A 16,050-nucleotide genomic window follows, 5' to 3' on the forward strand; every position below is an offset into this window, starting at 1 on the left:
TTCGAAAAATCGGTGTCTGAAAAATCTACTTTCAGCCCCCGCACTGGTACTTGAGTCCGATTTCGCAGCCATTCTGAACCCCCCAAAAATCCACCTATGCCCCAGCAACCTGCACCACGAAAAAGTGCTAGTTTTCAACAATCCACTTTTCTTGACTCCTTCAACTAACCAGTCAACCCCCACATACTCCGGTCTATTCTTTAGATGTATATATACACTGGGACAGCGAGTAGTGCACTCCTGTATTGAACAGCCCCAGATCGATAACCTCAGACACCACCTCTGCTTCTTCTACCCAGTAATCCATGTCACAGCCAGACCAATTCCCCAAACCTGGCCAAAAACCCGATACTCAAAGACCCAAGTCTCCGGCTTCGGCGCCGACTTCGGGCATCCTGGCTTTCCATATAAACAGAGCAAGAGAACAAGTCAAACTCCATACTCAGGGTCGTGGACCTCCAGCCAGTGCCAGTGCTGTTGCCAGAGGACCTGAAAAACAGAACGTTCCAATCACACAGAATACTTTGGATTTGCATTCCCGTATGCCTAGGAGAACTCCTCCTCCAACCACCGCCAAACCTGAAGTATGTGTCCCTGCTAAAAGCCACCAAGGAACCTGTGAAAACCCCCAATGTGGCCACTGTGGAACCGTCATTATCCCGCTGCCGAAAGCCTCTTTCCCATTTGAGCAGAACCCGCTGATCACCGTGAACGACTGGAGCATATATACCATGAAGGGGCCCATTCTTCTGCTGGACGAATTGGACCACCTCAACGAAACCAGATTTGAGTTTCCCTTGCCGGAGATGATTTTCGGAAACAACTACGTGCGTCTTGTGAACGACAAAACCGGCGCTGCCATCGAGTTCAACACCCTCGATGCTCTAGATTCGCTCAATGAGAATGCAGACTTCAAGGTCAGCTACTACAAGGAATGGCTCAGCACGCGACCCAAGGCCAAGGCAGATGCAAGCGATACTGCTTCACAGAATTCGGCTCCGGAACTTGAATCGGTAAAGCCGTACGACTGGACGTATTCGACCAATTACAAGGGTTCTTTACATGAGGCTGAGTTTGAGCCCACAGACCTGGAAATCCCAGTCAAGAAGCTACTCCGGCCAGACCCGATTTTGTTCTTTGACGAGTCCATCTTGTTTGAGGACGAGTTGGGCGACAACGGTATCTCCATGCTTTCCACCAAGATCAGAGTCATGCATCTGTGCTTGCTTCTATTATGCCGCTTCTTCCTACGTGTCGACGACGTGGCTTTTAGAATCAGAGACACACGTATTTTTATTGACTTAGAGACTAACGAGGTGTTGAGAGAGTACAAGACCCAGGATGCGCTGTATGATGAGTTATGCCAGAAATTGCCCAGAACCGCTGACCCCAAGAGGCACTTGCGTGATGCTGGCTGGGTCTCGCAGAATATGCCTGTGGTAGGCCGTGATATCGAGACTTTGAAGACGAAAGAGGTGAAGACGGGTGATGAGACGAGGAAGGCCGAATAAACGGATTTCGAGGTACCACTGTGACACAATCCTGGCAAGTGGATTTAGCGAAGTTCCTACTGAAAAAACAGGAGGATATATTTCGGACTTGTCGATTATCCATCGCTACGATTATGTCCACAGTCTATGGGCTTGGTGTATGGTGCTCGTGTTGAATGGCTGCGAATGTCTGTAAACCAACAAGCACCAGCATCAAAACATCGACGACTAGTAGAGTCAATTCAAAGCATGCCGGAATCTGCATCCCGCTTTTCATATTATATTTCTTTTCCGTAGTATTTCATTTCGACCTCCACTTCCCATCTGGTCGTGCACGCGACAACCAAAAAAGTGTTGCAGCATTTTTCACCAAACTAGATCCCACAGAGTTTAAGCACCCAATGTTCTCCAGGCTTGGCTTCACGATACCAAGAGCCACACGTGGCCTTCACACGGTGCCAAAATTGAAAAACCAACAACAAATTGTCGAAAGTGGTATCAGCGGGGTGTACTCACCAGCCGGATTCAAAACAGCATGGTTGGACTACCAGAAGTATTTGACCACAAACCTTTCATTGCACACCGTGGGCAGCGCCAACGAAACCAGAACTCCTTACTTCATCTTATTGAACACCGCCAAACAAACAACAGAGCAGCACACGTTCCATTACGCCTCGCAGGCACACAATAACCACTTCTTCTTCCAACAGCTAGGAAACAAGGAAGATGTTCTGATCACCAGGCCGTCCAGATTCATCATGGACCGTTTGGCCGACCTCAATATTCCTACCGTGGAGGAACTCAAGAACAGCATGCTCAAAGAGGCCGAAAAGCTCACTGGCCAGGGCTGGGTTTTCTTGGTGGAATTGCCAGACAAGTCCTTGAAAATCATACGGTGCAACAACGACGGTACACCTTACTTCTACGGTAAGAACCAGCTGTTGGATATGAACGGTTCTGTCTCTGAGGAGACGTTTGAACAGTTGAACGGCATCAAAGAAAAGGCTGCCAACGGTGAGCTTGACTTGACCTTGCCCCTCTTGGCCTTGAACTGTTGGGATGTCGCTTACTTGACTGACTATGGCATCACAGGCAAGTCCGAGTACTTGTCGAAGGTTTGGGATTGCATCAACTGGGAGGTTGTGAACAAGCGTTTGTTCCAGGTATAAACGACGCAGACACATAGTTATAGCTGGCCCTGCCACTCCTGTAAATATATTAGACGCTTGCAAGCGGTTCGAAATCAATCTGTAGTATGTCATCGACCTTCATGCTTCTGGCGTGTTTGTAGTGTAATACGGAGGTGAAGGCTTCGATAGCTTCAGCTACATCTTGACAATCCTCCATGATATTCCGAAGCAGCGCATCAGAGTGCCAATTGGAAGCCTGGCATAAGATGAGGTTCGGAAGAAAGTCACAAAGAACAGCCACAGACGTGAGCTTTTTGGACAATTGGAGGTAGTCGGCACGGAGCTTCTTTGTCTCTAGGGGTGCATTCTCAGCAGCACTGGATCTCGCCTCAACCTGGTTTTTGTACGTATTCTGTAGCACCGTTAGCTCCTCGTTGAGCTTCTCTAGTCTTTGTAGTTTGGGAAGGAGAACCGACGAAAGGTAGCTGCTGACCTCCGAAGATGTAGCTGCAACGTCCTTCGTCAAAACACCGTTCTGTCTGTAGGCCCGTATTAGTCTTTTGATATTGGCTGGATGGTCATTATAATGGGAGTATAGTCTTTTGAGGTTGTTCAATATCGAGATCTCCAGATCGGCCAAACTGGCGTTGCCATGGTGAATAGCTCTCACAATTGGCAATGCCGACGGGAGGTAATCGGCCATAAGCGTTTGGGTCTTGAACGACTGGGTATGCTTTTCTAGGAAACTCTGAATTTCTTGTTGGTTTTTGAACTGCAGTAGCGGTTCCAGCTGCACCGTCTCCTCGTACAAGGCGTCAATTTCATCCTTAGAAAGTTCTTTGAGCTGTTTTAGGCGATCCTTGTATACGATCTGGTCCAAGTTCAGTAGGAGGTTCTTGTTGATCTTGTAGTATTGGGCATGCGGGCCTTTGGGTTTTTGGAGCTCTTCGGCCAGCTGGTGCCATAGTTTTGGAATTCCATGCTCATGATCAAGAAATCCAGTTTCTAGAAGCTCTTCACAAGCTTCACTTAAAGACATCTTCTGGTGGTGTTTGTTGATGCGAAACGCGGTGTATGCAATGTTGATGCCATGCTCAAAGAGGTGATGAGGCAGAAGAGATGAATGATGGTGGTTGAGATGAATTTTGCTATAAAAGAGGATATGGAGACTTGAAGATATTTTGAAAGATTTTTTGGTGCTTTTTGTCAGAATTGGTAGGCGTGGTTGCGGGACAGAAATGGCTGCAAACTATGCATACTCTGAGAAGTGCTTCCAGGAAGTCAATGAGGAATGATAATTCGTGAAAGATGATGCATTTCATTATTTGAACGTGATTTTCATATACCGGTTATTACTCACCAAAATTTATAATATAAAGATTGCAGCATCTCGTGGGAAATACCTACACACTTATAAAGCAATGGAATTGCCCACTGCTCCGTGGAATGGGCTTTCCTCCACTTTACCACCAATTCTACAATCAAGATTAGCGCAAGTTTCCATCTAATTTGGGAAGGCATTCTATTGGTGAGCTCCCTTGTTTTAAGAGATTCCAATTGTGTCATCTCTAGGCCAGTAAGGGCCACTTTTGTAGTATCACCAAAGCTTCTGACCATACATAATGGGATTAACACCGAAGTCTGTTGTAGACAATTGAACTGTAGTATTGGTGATAGTTTCGTCTCGCAAAATGTCGTCTTCATCAACAACTACACCCATACCTTCTTCTAACTCACAATCTTCTAAGTATGTCCCATCAGTGATCCACACTTCCGTAGTGATGTCTTGTTCATCTAAGCAATCCACCCATCTATCTTCATCATAATCATTTGGAAACATTGGGTGTAATACAACAGAGCCCGTTGCCAATTGGTGTTTTACGGATAGGTTAGTCCGGTCAATGCCGAGACAGTCGACAAATTGTGTCAAGTTTAGATCACGGCAGGTAGTTAACCTAGCTATAGTAAATAGACGAGCTAAAGTTAGCATTTTCATGATTTTTCATGTCTTCTGAGGTCACTTTACCGAAATTATAAGAGTATTTAAATTTAAGGTGGTGGCGAATACACACTGCTGTTTGAAGGGCTATTCATATACCTATTTTTCGCAACCACACCCACAACTCCATACAAACAACCTAAACACGAGCAACCTAAAAATCGACAAACGAGAAAAACAAAACTATAATGATGTAACCTGATAATCACTTAAAATCAGAAGCTATTACACTGGAAACTGTTCACAGGTTCACCTTTCATGGTCCACCCTCTTCATCCCTTCCGTGCATTACAACTCTCTTCCACAATCGATGGAACCCCCTCCACACAAATCCAAAAAAATTCCTCAATTTTTCTAATCCAATTTCTAAAATCATTAATAAATTCCTCCCGACCCTGCCATACCAAAGAAATAGTGCCCCCTCGGTGGCTGGCCTGGGCCTCCCTTCTGCAGGAGAATTTGCTCAACTATAACCACCACAGTGGTTGCCGTATAAATACCGCCTATCCCCCGCCTGCTCGCTCTTTTTTGATGTCCGACCGATTGTTCCAGAAATATTCGGAGATTCTCCTTACAGGCTCCTATGCAAAGTTCTCTCCCGAGAAGCTCCACAACCTCCACAAGGAGTTGGGTCTGATGCTCCCAAAGGCTCAGGAATCGTTGGAACCATCCGAGTTGTTTGACTTGTACGAGTTGTACTTTCACGTCTCCCTTCTTACCAACCATGACGTCAATGCCAAGCTGATGCTTGATCGCTTCAACGACGAGTTTTCTGGCCAGCGTTCCCAAAAGTACCTGATCTTGAAGTCCATGTACTACGAAGCCACTGGGGAAGACAAGAAGGCAGTTGATGCCTTGGGCCTGAGTCAGGATGAGCTTCGTGCCTCAAGAAGGTTGGCCACTTTCTCAAAAAACAAGGCTGATGGCTCTCAAAACATCCCCGAGTACATCAAGTCGTTGGTGTTCTATTTGAACATCCAGCCTTCGGATATCACCACCTGGGCTGAATTGGCTGACCAGTATGCTAAGATTGGTGACTACGAAGAAGCCGTCTTCTGCTTGAAGGAGGTGTTGCTTCATGAACCGTTGGCATACAGCATTTTCTACAAGGCAGGTCTCTACCAGTACTACCACTTCTTGCAGCAGGACAAAGCCAAGTCCGAGAAAGACAAAGACCTTGCGTCCCTTTACCCGATCTACCAGGGCGCCAGAGACCTGTTCCTCCGTGCTGTGGAAATCAGCGCCTCTTACACCAAAGCATGGGTTGGTTTGGCGACAATGGGCGAGTCCGACTTGCTTGACAGATTAGAAAAGAACAAAAAGACCAGCGCCGACACCAAGATCCAAACCTTTGTCAAGGAAACCATCCAGGTCAGAGAATTGGCCAAAGCAAGAGTCAGAGAGTTAGAAAACCTCCCGTCCGATGCTGAAATCCTGAAGCATCTTCAATGATTTACCGAACTAGTCAGCGCATATAAGGTCAATTGACCCGTTTACAATCCCCGTTGCTACAGCCTTTGAGCTTGGCTCGTCATTGTTGGCATCGTTATATTCCTATACGATTAGTGCTTCTCACCGCACTTGCAAGTCTCGCCACACTGGCACTTGTCGCCGCATTTGCACGCTTCTGGTTCTTGGTAGTTCAACATTTTGATTGATTGATAAAGATGACAAGGATCTCTATCCTTGTTGCTCCTTATATACCCGGATCGGTCTGCGGGGCACACCCGTGCATCGAGACCGTCACCTGTCACGTGGAAAGCTTCGTTATTGTCGTTGCTACAGACCCTTGGGCTAGATCTAGACCAAATGGTGGAATGCTCATTGACGGGATTCGAGAGATCTACGGAGCTGGATTGTTGAGTGTCTACAGGTCTTTGGTAAAGGGCATGTATTCCTAATCAGGCGAGCACCTATTTCTTCTCACAGCACTGGCAAGTAGCACCGTTCTGGCACTTCTTACAGGCGCTGCAGTTGTCACAGCAGGAGCACTTGGAGTTCTGGTAGTTGATCATGTTGAAATTGTGTTGGTTGAATGAAGAAAGATGGGCCAGGATCCATCTCCTTATATACCCCGGCTATTGGCGGGCGGGGATCAGACGAGTGGCGGGTAACTCCCCCTTCCATCACGTGGAACGGGCCAAATCGGCTTGATTCGTTCGGATTTGTGGGTAATGACTCGATCTAGACGTCCATAAGCTCATCTCGTGATTTAGGATAGTGAGCGCATGTTTTGTTTCCCGGCATACCATAAGCCCTTGCTCGAAATTTGGATGTTGAGGGGGCGGCTACTAGCGGGTATTTGATAAGATAAGAGTGAGATTCTTGTGCTGAGAATTCGGATATCTACACATCCAAGTGGGCCTATACTAAAATAGTTAGCCCACAATATAGATGTGGACCTCGGATTGATGGGAAAATGTCGGGTGGGTTCCAGTCTGCCGATAACAATTTCGCTTTGTGCCAAGGTGGTCACGAAACCCCTTCCAGTCAATTCCCCCTAGCGACATAAATCATTCCAAACGAAAATTTCGTGGTTTTATCCATTCCCGACGCAAAACTTTTTAGACCATTTTTTGATGATCTATGTCCCAGCATTTAACCCAAAATTGCCCACTTCATCACCAATAAAAGAATTAAACATCCATAAAATCCTTTCAACTCAATTGATTTCCCAATGCAAAAAAATCCGATAAAATTGCATCCGTCGGAGAGAGCTTCGCCTTGATCTTACAATAGCTTAACGATTGTCTATGAATTAGAATGCAAAATAGCTTAGTATACAAAAAGCAGGCCTTAGAACTCGCCCTTTTCGTGAATGTCGTCTCTGGCCAACACATCCTCCAAAACACCGGCGGAAGCAGCAACCAAGCCCAAGAATGGTCTCGAAGGGTCCAAGACCTTGGAGCAGTACTCAGGGTGGTACTGGGTGCCGACAAAGAACTTGTGGTCCTTGAGCTCGACAATCTCCATTCTCTTCTCTGTCTCGTCCTTACCAATGAAGTGCAAGCCCTTCTCCTCGATACGGTCGATCAACTTGGGGTTGACCTCGTATCTGTGTCTGTGTCTCTCGAGAACAGACTCAGCACCACCGTACAACTTTCTCAACTTGGACCACTCCAGGTCCTTGGAGAACTTGGTGCTGTGGATACCCAATCTCATGGTACCACCCAAGTTGATCTGGTCAACGTCAGGCATGTAGACGACGGAGGAGGTCTCCTCGTCGGCCTCAGGGTGGAACTCCATGGAAGTAGATTTCTCGTAGCCCAACATGGAACGGACAAAGTCAATGACGGCAACCTGCAAACCCAAGCACACACCCAAATAAGGCACATTGTTCACTCTAGCGTAGTTGGCAGCGGCAACCATACCCTCGATACCTCTGGAGCCGAAACCACCAGGCACAAGAATACCGTCAGCCTGGCAGACCATATGCCATGCCTTGTGGTAGTCAGCGAGGGAGGACTCCTTGGTTTCAAGCTCCAAGTCACTGGACTCCACCCACTCGATCTTCAATTTACGGTAACAACGCATGGCCGAGTGCTCCAAAGCCTTGATCACAGAAAGGTACGAGTCCTTCAAGTTGGTGTACTTACCCACAAGGGCAATGGTGACCTGCTCCACGGACTTGTCGTGAGCAGAGGTCAAGGATCTCCAGGAAGTCAAGAGAGCAGCGCCTCTGGCCTTGGAGCTTTCAGCCAAGTCGACCTCGTCCAAACGCAATTTCTTCGACAAGAACTTCATCATCTTCTGCTCCTGCAACAAGAGAGGAACGTGGTAGGTGGAGTTGACGTCTCTGATGGCCACCACCTGCTCTGGGCCGGTGTGGCAGAACATACCGATTTTCTGGACGGTAGCCACCTCCAACTCCTCGGAGCATCTACATGCGATCATGTCGGGGTTCAAACCAAGCGATCTCAACTCCTTGATGGCAGCCTGGGTGGGCTTGGTCTTTTGTTCGCCGTGAATGACCAAAACAAGCGACACGTGGATCAAGGCAAAGTTCTCCGAACCAACACGGAACTGGAACTGTCTCAAGGCCTCGACAAATGGAGCACTCTCAATGTCACCAACAGTACCACCCAACTCGATGATACACACCTCAGGCTCCAAGCCAGACTCGTCCACAGGCACACGAGCAACTCTCTCGATCCACTGCTGGATGGCTTCGGTGATGTGGGGAACCACTTGCACGGTTTTACCCAAGTAGTCGCCTTTTCTCTCGCGTTCAATAACATGCGAGTAGATCTTACCCGTGGTGATGTTGTGGTCTCTGGTCAAGGTGATGTTCAAGTATCTCTCGTAGTTACCCAAGTCCAAGTCGACCTCGCCACCGTCGTTCAAAACAAAACACTCACCGTGTTCCAATGGAGACATGGTTCCAGCATCGATGTTCATGTAAGGGTCGATTTTGATGGAGGTGACCCGGAAGCCCAAGGTCTTGAAAAGAAGGCCCGTCGACAGCGCCAAAACACCCTTGCCGATACCCGAGATCACTCCGCCGGAGACAACAACGTACTTCATGTTTGTAGTAGTTGGACGGGAAGAAAAGATTTCGCGATGAGACTTGTGTGTATAGATGCCTGAAAAGCGCTGGACCGTTCAGTACTGGAGGGTGAGAAAGCGCTTAAGAAATGTTGTAAGGAGGAATTTTTATGCTTTTTGGTTTTTGGTATTTATTTTTGAAAGATCGTTTAAGCTCTCCAGAGTAGGGGCGATGACTTGGGACACTACGTCAGTGGAAGTGGTGTGGGCTAAATGGCTGCGAAACGCAGTACGAGATGAGACGTGATGGGGAGGGTTTTGTGGATTTGGTGGGGAAAATAGGGGAGTTTTGGTCAATTGGGGGAGTTTCGAGAAATGTGGGTTTCTTGGGTGAATTGGTTTTTTAGGTGTGTGGTGTGGAAATTGGGGTTAATGGTGGGTTGAGACGATGCCCTGGTTTAGGAGCCGAAGCGACATCTCATATGTGGACCTCTGCTTTCCATTGAAATTGTGATGAGGAGATGGTATACAAAGGTTTGTTTTATGTTTTCCGATCAGTTTGTGGATTGTCTTGAAGTGTTCAGTGAGATGCATTCGAGTTAGCTGATGTTCTGAAATGGTCCACCAGCAAGTGAATGAACCTTGACACTGCAAGCCTCAGATGGTTTCTCTTGTTGTAAGCTGTGGCCGAAAGAGGACTGTAGCTGTAGTGATGACTTGCTTCAATGATATAGCAAGACATTGGATCAATGGCCATTGACCTTAACAAGGTGGAAACTAGACCGCAACCATGGAAAGACTGTGCCTTTAAAAGCCCGTATTTCTCGTTTCATGGGCTATTCTACAGTACTCTCGCCGGAATTAATCTACTCAAAAGAGCTACAAGGTAGAGAGGTTATTCAATGATGAGATGCCAGAGGTGAGCCAAAATTGAAGCCGACAAGGACAAATTCAAAGGAAATGCCCCAGATATACTTTATCTGAATTCAAGGTTAACAAAAGCCACATTTTGTAACTTCCCAACATCAATACGCTTTTCCCTCTATCCACGAAGTCTGCTCCACCTTTCCTTATTACCTCCCCTTCAACACCTCCACCTCCTCAATCAATGTCCGCCGCTGTATACACCTGATCCCGTAGAAGCGGTCCAGGTACCTTCAGACGGCATTCTCTGTCGCCCAGGAAGCCGATGTTCCCACCGGCAACCAATGGCTGCCTACAAAAGATCGTGAAGCCCTTCCATTTCTATACGTCTATTACACGATCTTCACGCCCTCGATCTGGCCCGAATTGTCCTCGGCCATGATGATCTGTGCCTTTCCCTGTTTCATAAGCACCTGCAACACCCGTACAAAGAGATTGTAGTCGATATTCTTGAAATCCTCGCTGGTGGTGGAATCCTCCAGCTGGGTCAATTCGTACACGGTTAGAATCGTTCCGAGCTGTCCTGTGCTGTCCACGTAATCCCTTAAAAGCTTAGCCCATTCTGGAAGCGTTCTCCAGTGGATAAGGACGCCAGCGTCCAGCTTCTTAGGGTCAATGTAACTTGCACGAGTGGCCTTGTGGATGATGTGGTTCAAAATGTCCTTTTTGAAGGATTCCAGACAAGCCCTTTCCACCTCCTTGTTCTCGAAAAGCGGCGGGAACTCTGTGTCCTTGTTCTGTGACGATAGCACTGCTCCCGTGCCCAGCAAGCTGTATATCTTGTGGTATTCACAGTAGGAAAGAACAAGCGAGGTCCATGCCTCGAGCTGGTGCTCTAGAACAGTAGCATTGCTTTGTTTGGTGAAGAAAGGCGGGAATGAATGTAGCTTAGGAAACTCGAACATGGAGTTGTGGTAGTTGATATGAGGTGGGTGCGAAACTCAAGGCATGATGATAAGTGGATGGTACTTTTGATGCGCTTTTGAGTGGGGTTTCGGGATTTAGATTTGGTCTTGATTATTTGAGGCATTTAGATGATGAAAATTGTTCATTATGTAGTTTTGTTGGTTGGGGTTCAACATTCTGAGTGCATGGGTCCCATACATTGAGAATGGCCATAATGAGGCTTGAGTATAGAGGGAGTACAGAGTATGTACACTCAAGAGGGAGACCAAAAGATAATAAAACGAAGAATCGAAGTTATAGGGAATAACTCTTTTTTTTTTTTAAAGTGAAACGGTTAAATTGAGGTGACACTTTTGTTCATCACAGTAGTATACCACACTTGTCTGCACTTGAAGTGATCCAAGACAACACTACCCTACAATCTTCACAATTTTCAGCTAACTCCAAAAATCCAGACGTGGTACCAAAACATTTAGTTAACAGAACCTTACAACCTCTTTAACCTTCAAACGCCCTGAGAACCTCATTTCTTTATACTGTTCTTACATTCGTGAGTGTCCCAGAAGGGTGTGACAGAAGAGTAGGCATAGCGATTACAGTAAACCCGTCTCCTCCGACAGTTTCATCGATCAAATTCCCGTTCACTTCTTCCCTCAAAAAAGCAAATCACTTGCTCCTCGGTCTACAAACCTTTACTCAGATGTGTGTTCATTAGGTTACTTAAGCCTCAGCCAAGTCTCTCAAACGACGGATGGTCGATCTGACGGTGGCAGCGGCGGCGGTGGACACAGTGTAAGCACCACCAGCAACGGTCTTGTTGCAGGCCTTGCACTTCCAGATACCAGTGGCGGTTCTCTGGGTGGTTCTCTTACCACAGAAAGAGCAGTCGTACTTGGCGTGCTGCTGCACCTCCAACTTCTTGGTCTGTCTTCTCAAAGACGAACCGTATCTCACACCGAACTTACCGGTGATGCCGACCTTCTTAGTTCTCTTAGTCCTGGCTGTTAGTATGATGAAGGGAAAAAGGTACCAAGTATTCGATGAAGAGGGATGGGTATTATCGAGTTTTTTTGATTTATGCTGGAAGGATCATCGGGACTGTAGCGTATATGTTGTGGATGGACGATTTGTGGATTGGAAGGCTGGAGGACGTGAAACTTGAAAAATCTTGCAATGAGGAAGGGACACTGGAATTTCAACAATCGGACGATAATATATTGAAACTTTTGCTCTCAAACATCGGGCGATACATTGGTGGCTTCTGCGGAGCCTCTTGACGGGCTTCAGTGGCAAACATACATTGTGTAGTTGTTGGTGAAAAGGTAAAAAAACCAGGCTTCTATGGCACTTTTTTTTTTGAGTAGGTGCGCAGTGGTGGAAAAAAATCAGTAGTGCATGGGCGAAAATCTGCGCAGAGCTTGTTGTCACGTGTGCGTTGGGGAGTGAGGGCTGGAGCCCTGAGGACGTTGCAGACCATGTATAGCTAGGGGAGCAGAATAGCCTGGCTCAAGCATAGAACGTATGTTTTCTATTAATATTTGGAGACAATAGAGCTTCTTTAAACCTTGGGGTATTGTAAAGTCGTCGTGGTTTTTCTATCACACCATAGCTGAGAGCACTAGTAGTGGTATAAGAGTACCTAATATGAGGCATCTAAAGACACAAGTAACCCATAAGGATAGTGCCCTCTGTGAGTGTTTCGACGGTGTATTGTGCTAATCATACCCTAGATGAAACATCCTTGTATTTCAGGATTAAAATTTCTCTTTTTGATGAGTATCTATAGACGTAGTACCGTCCTAGGTTGCACGACCGCTTGATCCATTAACCACCGATAATCTATAACAGCGACTTAAACAGACCAAGGGCGTTAGAATCATCATTGAACTCTACGTCATCGGAATGTTTCTTCTAACACTTCCCTCAAACCTCTCTTCAAAACCACCACCCACCACCCACTTTTTCGCAGCCATCAAATGGTTGCAAATCCTACTACACCTCCATCCTTTTCCTCCAAAAACCTCTCCCAAATCTCCAAAAACCGCCCACCTCTTCTCTTTCATCCAAAAAACCAAAAATGTCCTTTCTCTCCCTGCCCGGACGGAAACTCACCGTAAACGCCAACGGAAGCTTTGGACCGGAGTTTCTAGGTCGTCATGGCGAATTCAACCCTTTGGTGACGCTTCCACCACACGAGATTCTCCAACTCCATCACGCCGTTTCTAATCACGTTTGCGCTGTTCCTCTGGAAAACGGCGAAATTTGTCGAAGACTGCTCAGATGTCCTCTTCATTCTCAACAAAAGAAGCTCAGTGTGGAAAGGTCTAAAGACTACTGGGTGCTTTTGGAGGAGGCAATGGAAGACCCGGAAAGGGCGGCACATTCACGGAAAATGGTCAGATTGTACTTGGACTACCAGCTGTTCTGGAAACGGAATCCTGGATCTACTCAATCTCCGTGTTCTAGAGATTCGTGTGAAAGCGGTTCCTCTTCAGCACCTACAGAATCGTTGAAGTTGGCATACCTACGCAAAATATCAAAAGAGCTGGGATCGAAGCTTCTAGATTTTGTCGCTTGTGTTCATTACCGCCTACGGTCTGTAGATGAGGCTGCTCTTCGGGAAAACCAGCTACGGCTTGAACTCTTGGATACAGAAATAGAAATCTCTTGATGCTATAGCCCTCGATAGTTGAAGTAAATTGTATCACCTAGACCGGCTTCGCCTACCTTATTCTCGGGAACAAGTCGACTCCTTCCATCTCTGAGTCATCTTCACCATTCATCGGCTCGTCATTGCCAAACACTGGCGCCTGGGCAATATGAGGGGCGTTTCCTAGCCTGACATCCACGTTACGGGGCTCCTCTTGTTCCTCGCTGGCGTCCGTTTGCAGATTCATCTGATTCTCACGGATCCGCTGCTCTACAGCATCTAGCTGCGAGTTGAGCGGGTGGTACAAGGCGCCAAAACGCTGCCTGTTCTGGTCGGCATTAACGAGCTGTTGAATGATGGCATCCAGCTCCACACGTCTAAACGGATCAGGCATGATGAAAGGTGTGTCCCTTCTGGGCGTGCCCTGTCTGTTGCCATCTCTGCCGGGTGACTCTCTGGTTGCTGGGTCCCTCACTCTTCTCAATTCGCCCAATCCACGTTGAGCCGCCCAGGTCGTCATCTCGTCATCATTAATTATATTGCGCCCGTCGCCGGCACCCGCAAACTCGTTCACGGGTCCAGGGGTGCCTAAAACGCCTGGTCCTGCCATGCGGAGCTGGTTGAGCTGCTCAGGAGTTGGATATTGCGTTGGCTCGCCAGGAGCCGGCGTGAGTCTCGCTTCACGCATCCTTCTTTCAAAGTACGCTGGCGAAAAGTCCTCCTGTTGCCCATAGTGCTCCAAAATGTAAGCTCTCTGATCCATCAAGGTATCAAGGTGGTTGCGTAGTTGGACCACGCCATGGCCAGAGAAGACGCAGAAAGACGACTTCTGGTTCTCGGTGAAGTCTGGCGGAGGGTCACGGCAGTACTGTGTGATCTCTCGACGGAGGAAAGCCGAAATGCCTGTAAGTGACAAATGTGTGAGACGAGGACAGCTCTTGAGCAAGAAGTAGATGGGTCCAATGGTCAAATTGGTACAGTAAGACAAATGGACTCTTTCCAAACAATCTTGGTCACCTCTGCGGCGAACGAGCTCTAGTATTCCCTGGTCTGAGATCAAATTGCACTTCACAAGACCGATACGCCTCAACTTCGGGAGTGCCAGTAGCTCGGTGAGGGTCCAGTCTGTAAGCTGAGAGCAGCACGCCAAATCAATGTACTGAATGCGGTGGCAAGACCTGACAAGAGCCTGGACTCCAAAATCGGTGATGAGAGCACAGTGACCCAAGTGGATGTAGTGCAACGAGCGGCCTAGCTTGGTTAGGTGACGCAAGGATGCGTCTGTAATTTGCATACACTTTGAGAGCACCACATTCCGTAGACGGGGGGCACAGCGGACCATACGTTCGACCAACTTATCCGTGATTGCATTGCAGCCGGTGACGTCAATGATGCGCAACTTGTCTAGGAAATGGTCATCAGGAATCAGCTTGAACAACTCGTCCGTGATTCCAGGAGCGTTGGATATACGGAACTCTCGAAGCTGTGTAAGCTCGCTGAAGATACCCTTGAGGTACTTGTCGGTGACCTTTGGGCAGTTATGCAAGTCGATCTCCACAAGCAGACGGCAGTTCTCGTACATGGTCAAGATGCTTGTGTTGGTGACGTTTTCAGAGTTGTTGAACTTGATCCTCTTGAGCATGGGACACGCCTTGAGGACCTGGACAATCGCGTCCTCCAGGATATTGCCACATCCCGGGGCATAGAGCCCCTGAAGCCGCGTACAGTGCTTGGCCAAGGCAAAGAAGATGTCGTTTTGAATATCCTGAACACCTGTCATATCAATTGACTGCAAGTGCTCGCAGTTCTTGAGAACTTCGGCTATGGGGGCATGTGTGAGCTTTGTGCAGTTGACCAACGTCAATCTCTCGAGCTTGGGGCATCCACAGAACAAGTAGAGTAGCTCGTCGTCCACGAGCTTGGTCATGAACAGCAAGTTGAGCCTCTTGATGTAGCTGCGGTAGTCCCAGTGGGTCTGCAGCCTCGGAAGCTTCATGATCTCTCTGATCTTCTGGAACGCCAGGTCGCTTTGCATGTTGGGACGGAACCACAAAATCTCCACAATGAGGTCGCTGAACTCTCGGCACACGGTGAGCAACAGGAACAAGTCGGACTTGTCCAAGTACTTGAAGATCTGAAGCAACACCTCTGTGGGGAGCTGCAACAAACGCAGATTGTTGAAGTTGAACATCTGGATCTGCAGCCTGGCGCCCGTCAGCCCCCTCTTTTGGAGAAGGGCCTCTCTAAGCTCCACGTAGTCGTTACGGTCGCTATCTAGGGAGTGTCTCCCGTCGTTGTAATCGAGATTGTGTTGATTCGAGGACTGATTTTGCAGTGGCAGTTGGAAATAGGACACCACTTTCCCCTTGACTCTTTTAGACAGCCGCAGGCCGTCCTGGTTGGTGTTGGCGACCATGGAAATGCTGGGTTTTTGTGTATTTGGGGTTGGTGCTGCTTGCGGTTTGC

At 47.7% G+C, this 16,050-nt stretch overlaps 9 protein-coding genes across 9 annotated transcripts; 4 read left to right on the top strand and 5 right to left on the bottom strand.

The window, feature by feature from the left end:
• Nucleotides 1–305: 305 nt before the first annotated feature.
• On the top strand, nucleotides 306–1,511 carry TIP41 (Tip41p; the record flags this gene model as incomplete). The annotated part of the gene is made up of 1 exon (XM_024858166.1): nucleotides 306–1,511. The coding sequence occupies one exon, from the start codon at nucleotides 306–308 to the stop codon at nucleotides 1,509–1,511; it is 1,206 nt and encodes a 401-aa protein (XP_024713572.1).
• A 380-nt stretch (nucleotides 1,512–1,891) lies between these two features.
• On the top strand, nucleotides 1,892–2,659 carry C7M61_002807 (mitochondrial 37S ribosomal protein mS42; the record flags this gene model as incomplete). The annotated part of the gene is made up of 1 exon (XM_024858167.1): nucleotides 1,892–2,659. One exon carries the CDS (start codon nucleotides 1,892–1,894, stop codon nucleotides 2,657–2,659), a length of 768 nt encoding a protein of 255 aa, XP_024713573.1.
• Nucleotides 2,660–2,708: 49 nt separating this feature from the next.
• C7M61_002808 (uncharacterized protein) lies at nucleotides 2,709–3,659 on the bottom strand (the record flags this gene model as incomplete). Its single annotated transcript, XM_024858168.1, has 1 exon — nucleotides 2,709–3,659. One exon carries the CDS (start codon nucleotides 3,657–3,659, stop codon nucleotides 2,709–2,711), a length of 951 nt encoding a protein of 316 aa, XP_024713574.1.
• Nucleotides 3,660–5,150: 1,491 nt separating this feature from the next.
• Nucleotides 5,151–6,071, top strand: C7M61_002809 (uncharacterized protein; the record flags this gene model as incomplete). Its single annotated transcript, XM_024858169.1, has 1 exon — nucleotides 5,151–6,071. The coding sequence occupies one exon, from the start codon at nucleotides 5,151–5,153 to the stop codon at nucleotides 6,069–6,071; it is 921 nt and encodes a 306-aa protein (XP_024713575.1).
• Nucleotides 6,072–7,415: 1,344 nt separating this feature from the next.
• Nucleotides 7,416–9,143, bottom strand: URA7 (CTP synthase; the record flags this gene model as incomplete). Its single annotated transcript, XM_024858170.1, has 1 exon — nucleotides 7,416–9,143. The coding sequence occupies one exon, from the start codon at nucleotides 9,141–9,143 to the stop codon at nucleotides 7,416–7,418; it is 1,728 nt and encodes a 575-aa protein (XP_024713576.1).
• Nucleotides 9,144–10,360: 1,217 nt separating this feature from the next.
• Nucleotides 10,361–10,933, bottom strand: C7M61_002811 (ESCRT-II subunit protein; the record flags this gene model as incomplete). Its single annotated transcript, XM_024858171.1, has 1 exon — nucleotides 10,361–10,933. The coding sequence occupies one exon, from the start codon at nucleotides 10,931–10,933 to the stop codon at nucleotides 10,361–10,363; it is 573 nt and encodes a 190-aa protein (XP_024713577.1).
• A 721-nt stretch (nucleotides 10,934–11,654) lies between these two features.
• RPL43A (60S ribosomal eL43 domain-containing protein) lies at nucleotides 11,655–12,231 on the bottom strand (the record flags this gene model as incomplete). The annotated part of the gene is made up of 2 exons (XM_024858172.1): nucleotides 11,655–11,931; nucleotides 12,185–12,231. The coding sequence occupies 2 exons, from the start codon at nucleotides 12,229–12,231 to the stop codon at nucleotides 11,655–11,657; spliced, it is 324 nt and encodes a 107-aa protein (XP_024713578.1).
• Nucleotides 12,232–13,011: 780 nt separating this feature from the next.
• C7M61_002813 (uncharacterized protein) lies at nucleotides 13,012–13,605 on the top strand (the record flags this gene model as incomplete). The annotated part of the gene is made up of 1 exon (XM_024858173.1): nucleotides 13,012–13,605. One exon carries the CDS (start codon nucleotides 13,012–13,014, stop codon nucleotides 13,603–13,605), a length of 594 nt encoding a protein of 197 aa, XP_024713579.1.
• A 52-nt stretch (nucleotides 13,606–13,657) lies between these two features.
• On the bottom strand, nucleotides 13,658–16,000 carry GRR1 (SCF ubiquitin ligase complex subunit; the record flags this gene model as incomplete). The annotated part of the gene is made up of 1 exon (XM_024858174.1): nucleotides 13,658–16,000. One exon carries the CDS (start codon nucleotides 15,998–16,000, stop codon nucleotides 13,658–13,660), a length of 2,343 nt encoding a protein of 780 aa, XP_024713580.1.
• Between the last annotated feature and the right edge of the window lie 50 nt (nucleotides 16,001–16,050).

This window comes from Candidozyma pseudohaemuli, assembly GCF_003013735.1.
Source record: "Candidozyma pseudohaemuli strain B12108 chromosome Unknown scaffold00006, whole genome shotgun sequence".
NCBI lineage: Eukaryota > Fungi > Ascomycota > Pichiomycetes > Serinales > Metschnikowiaceae > Candidozyma > Candidozyma pseudohaemuli.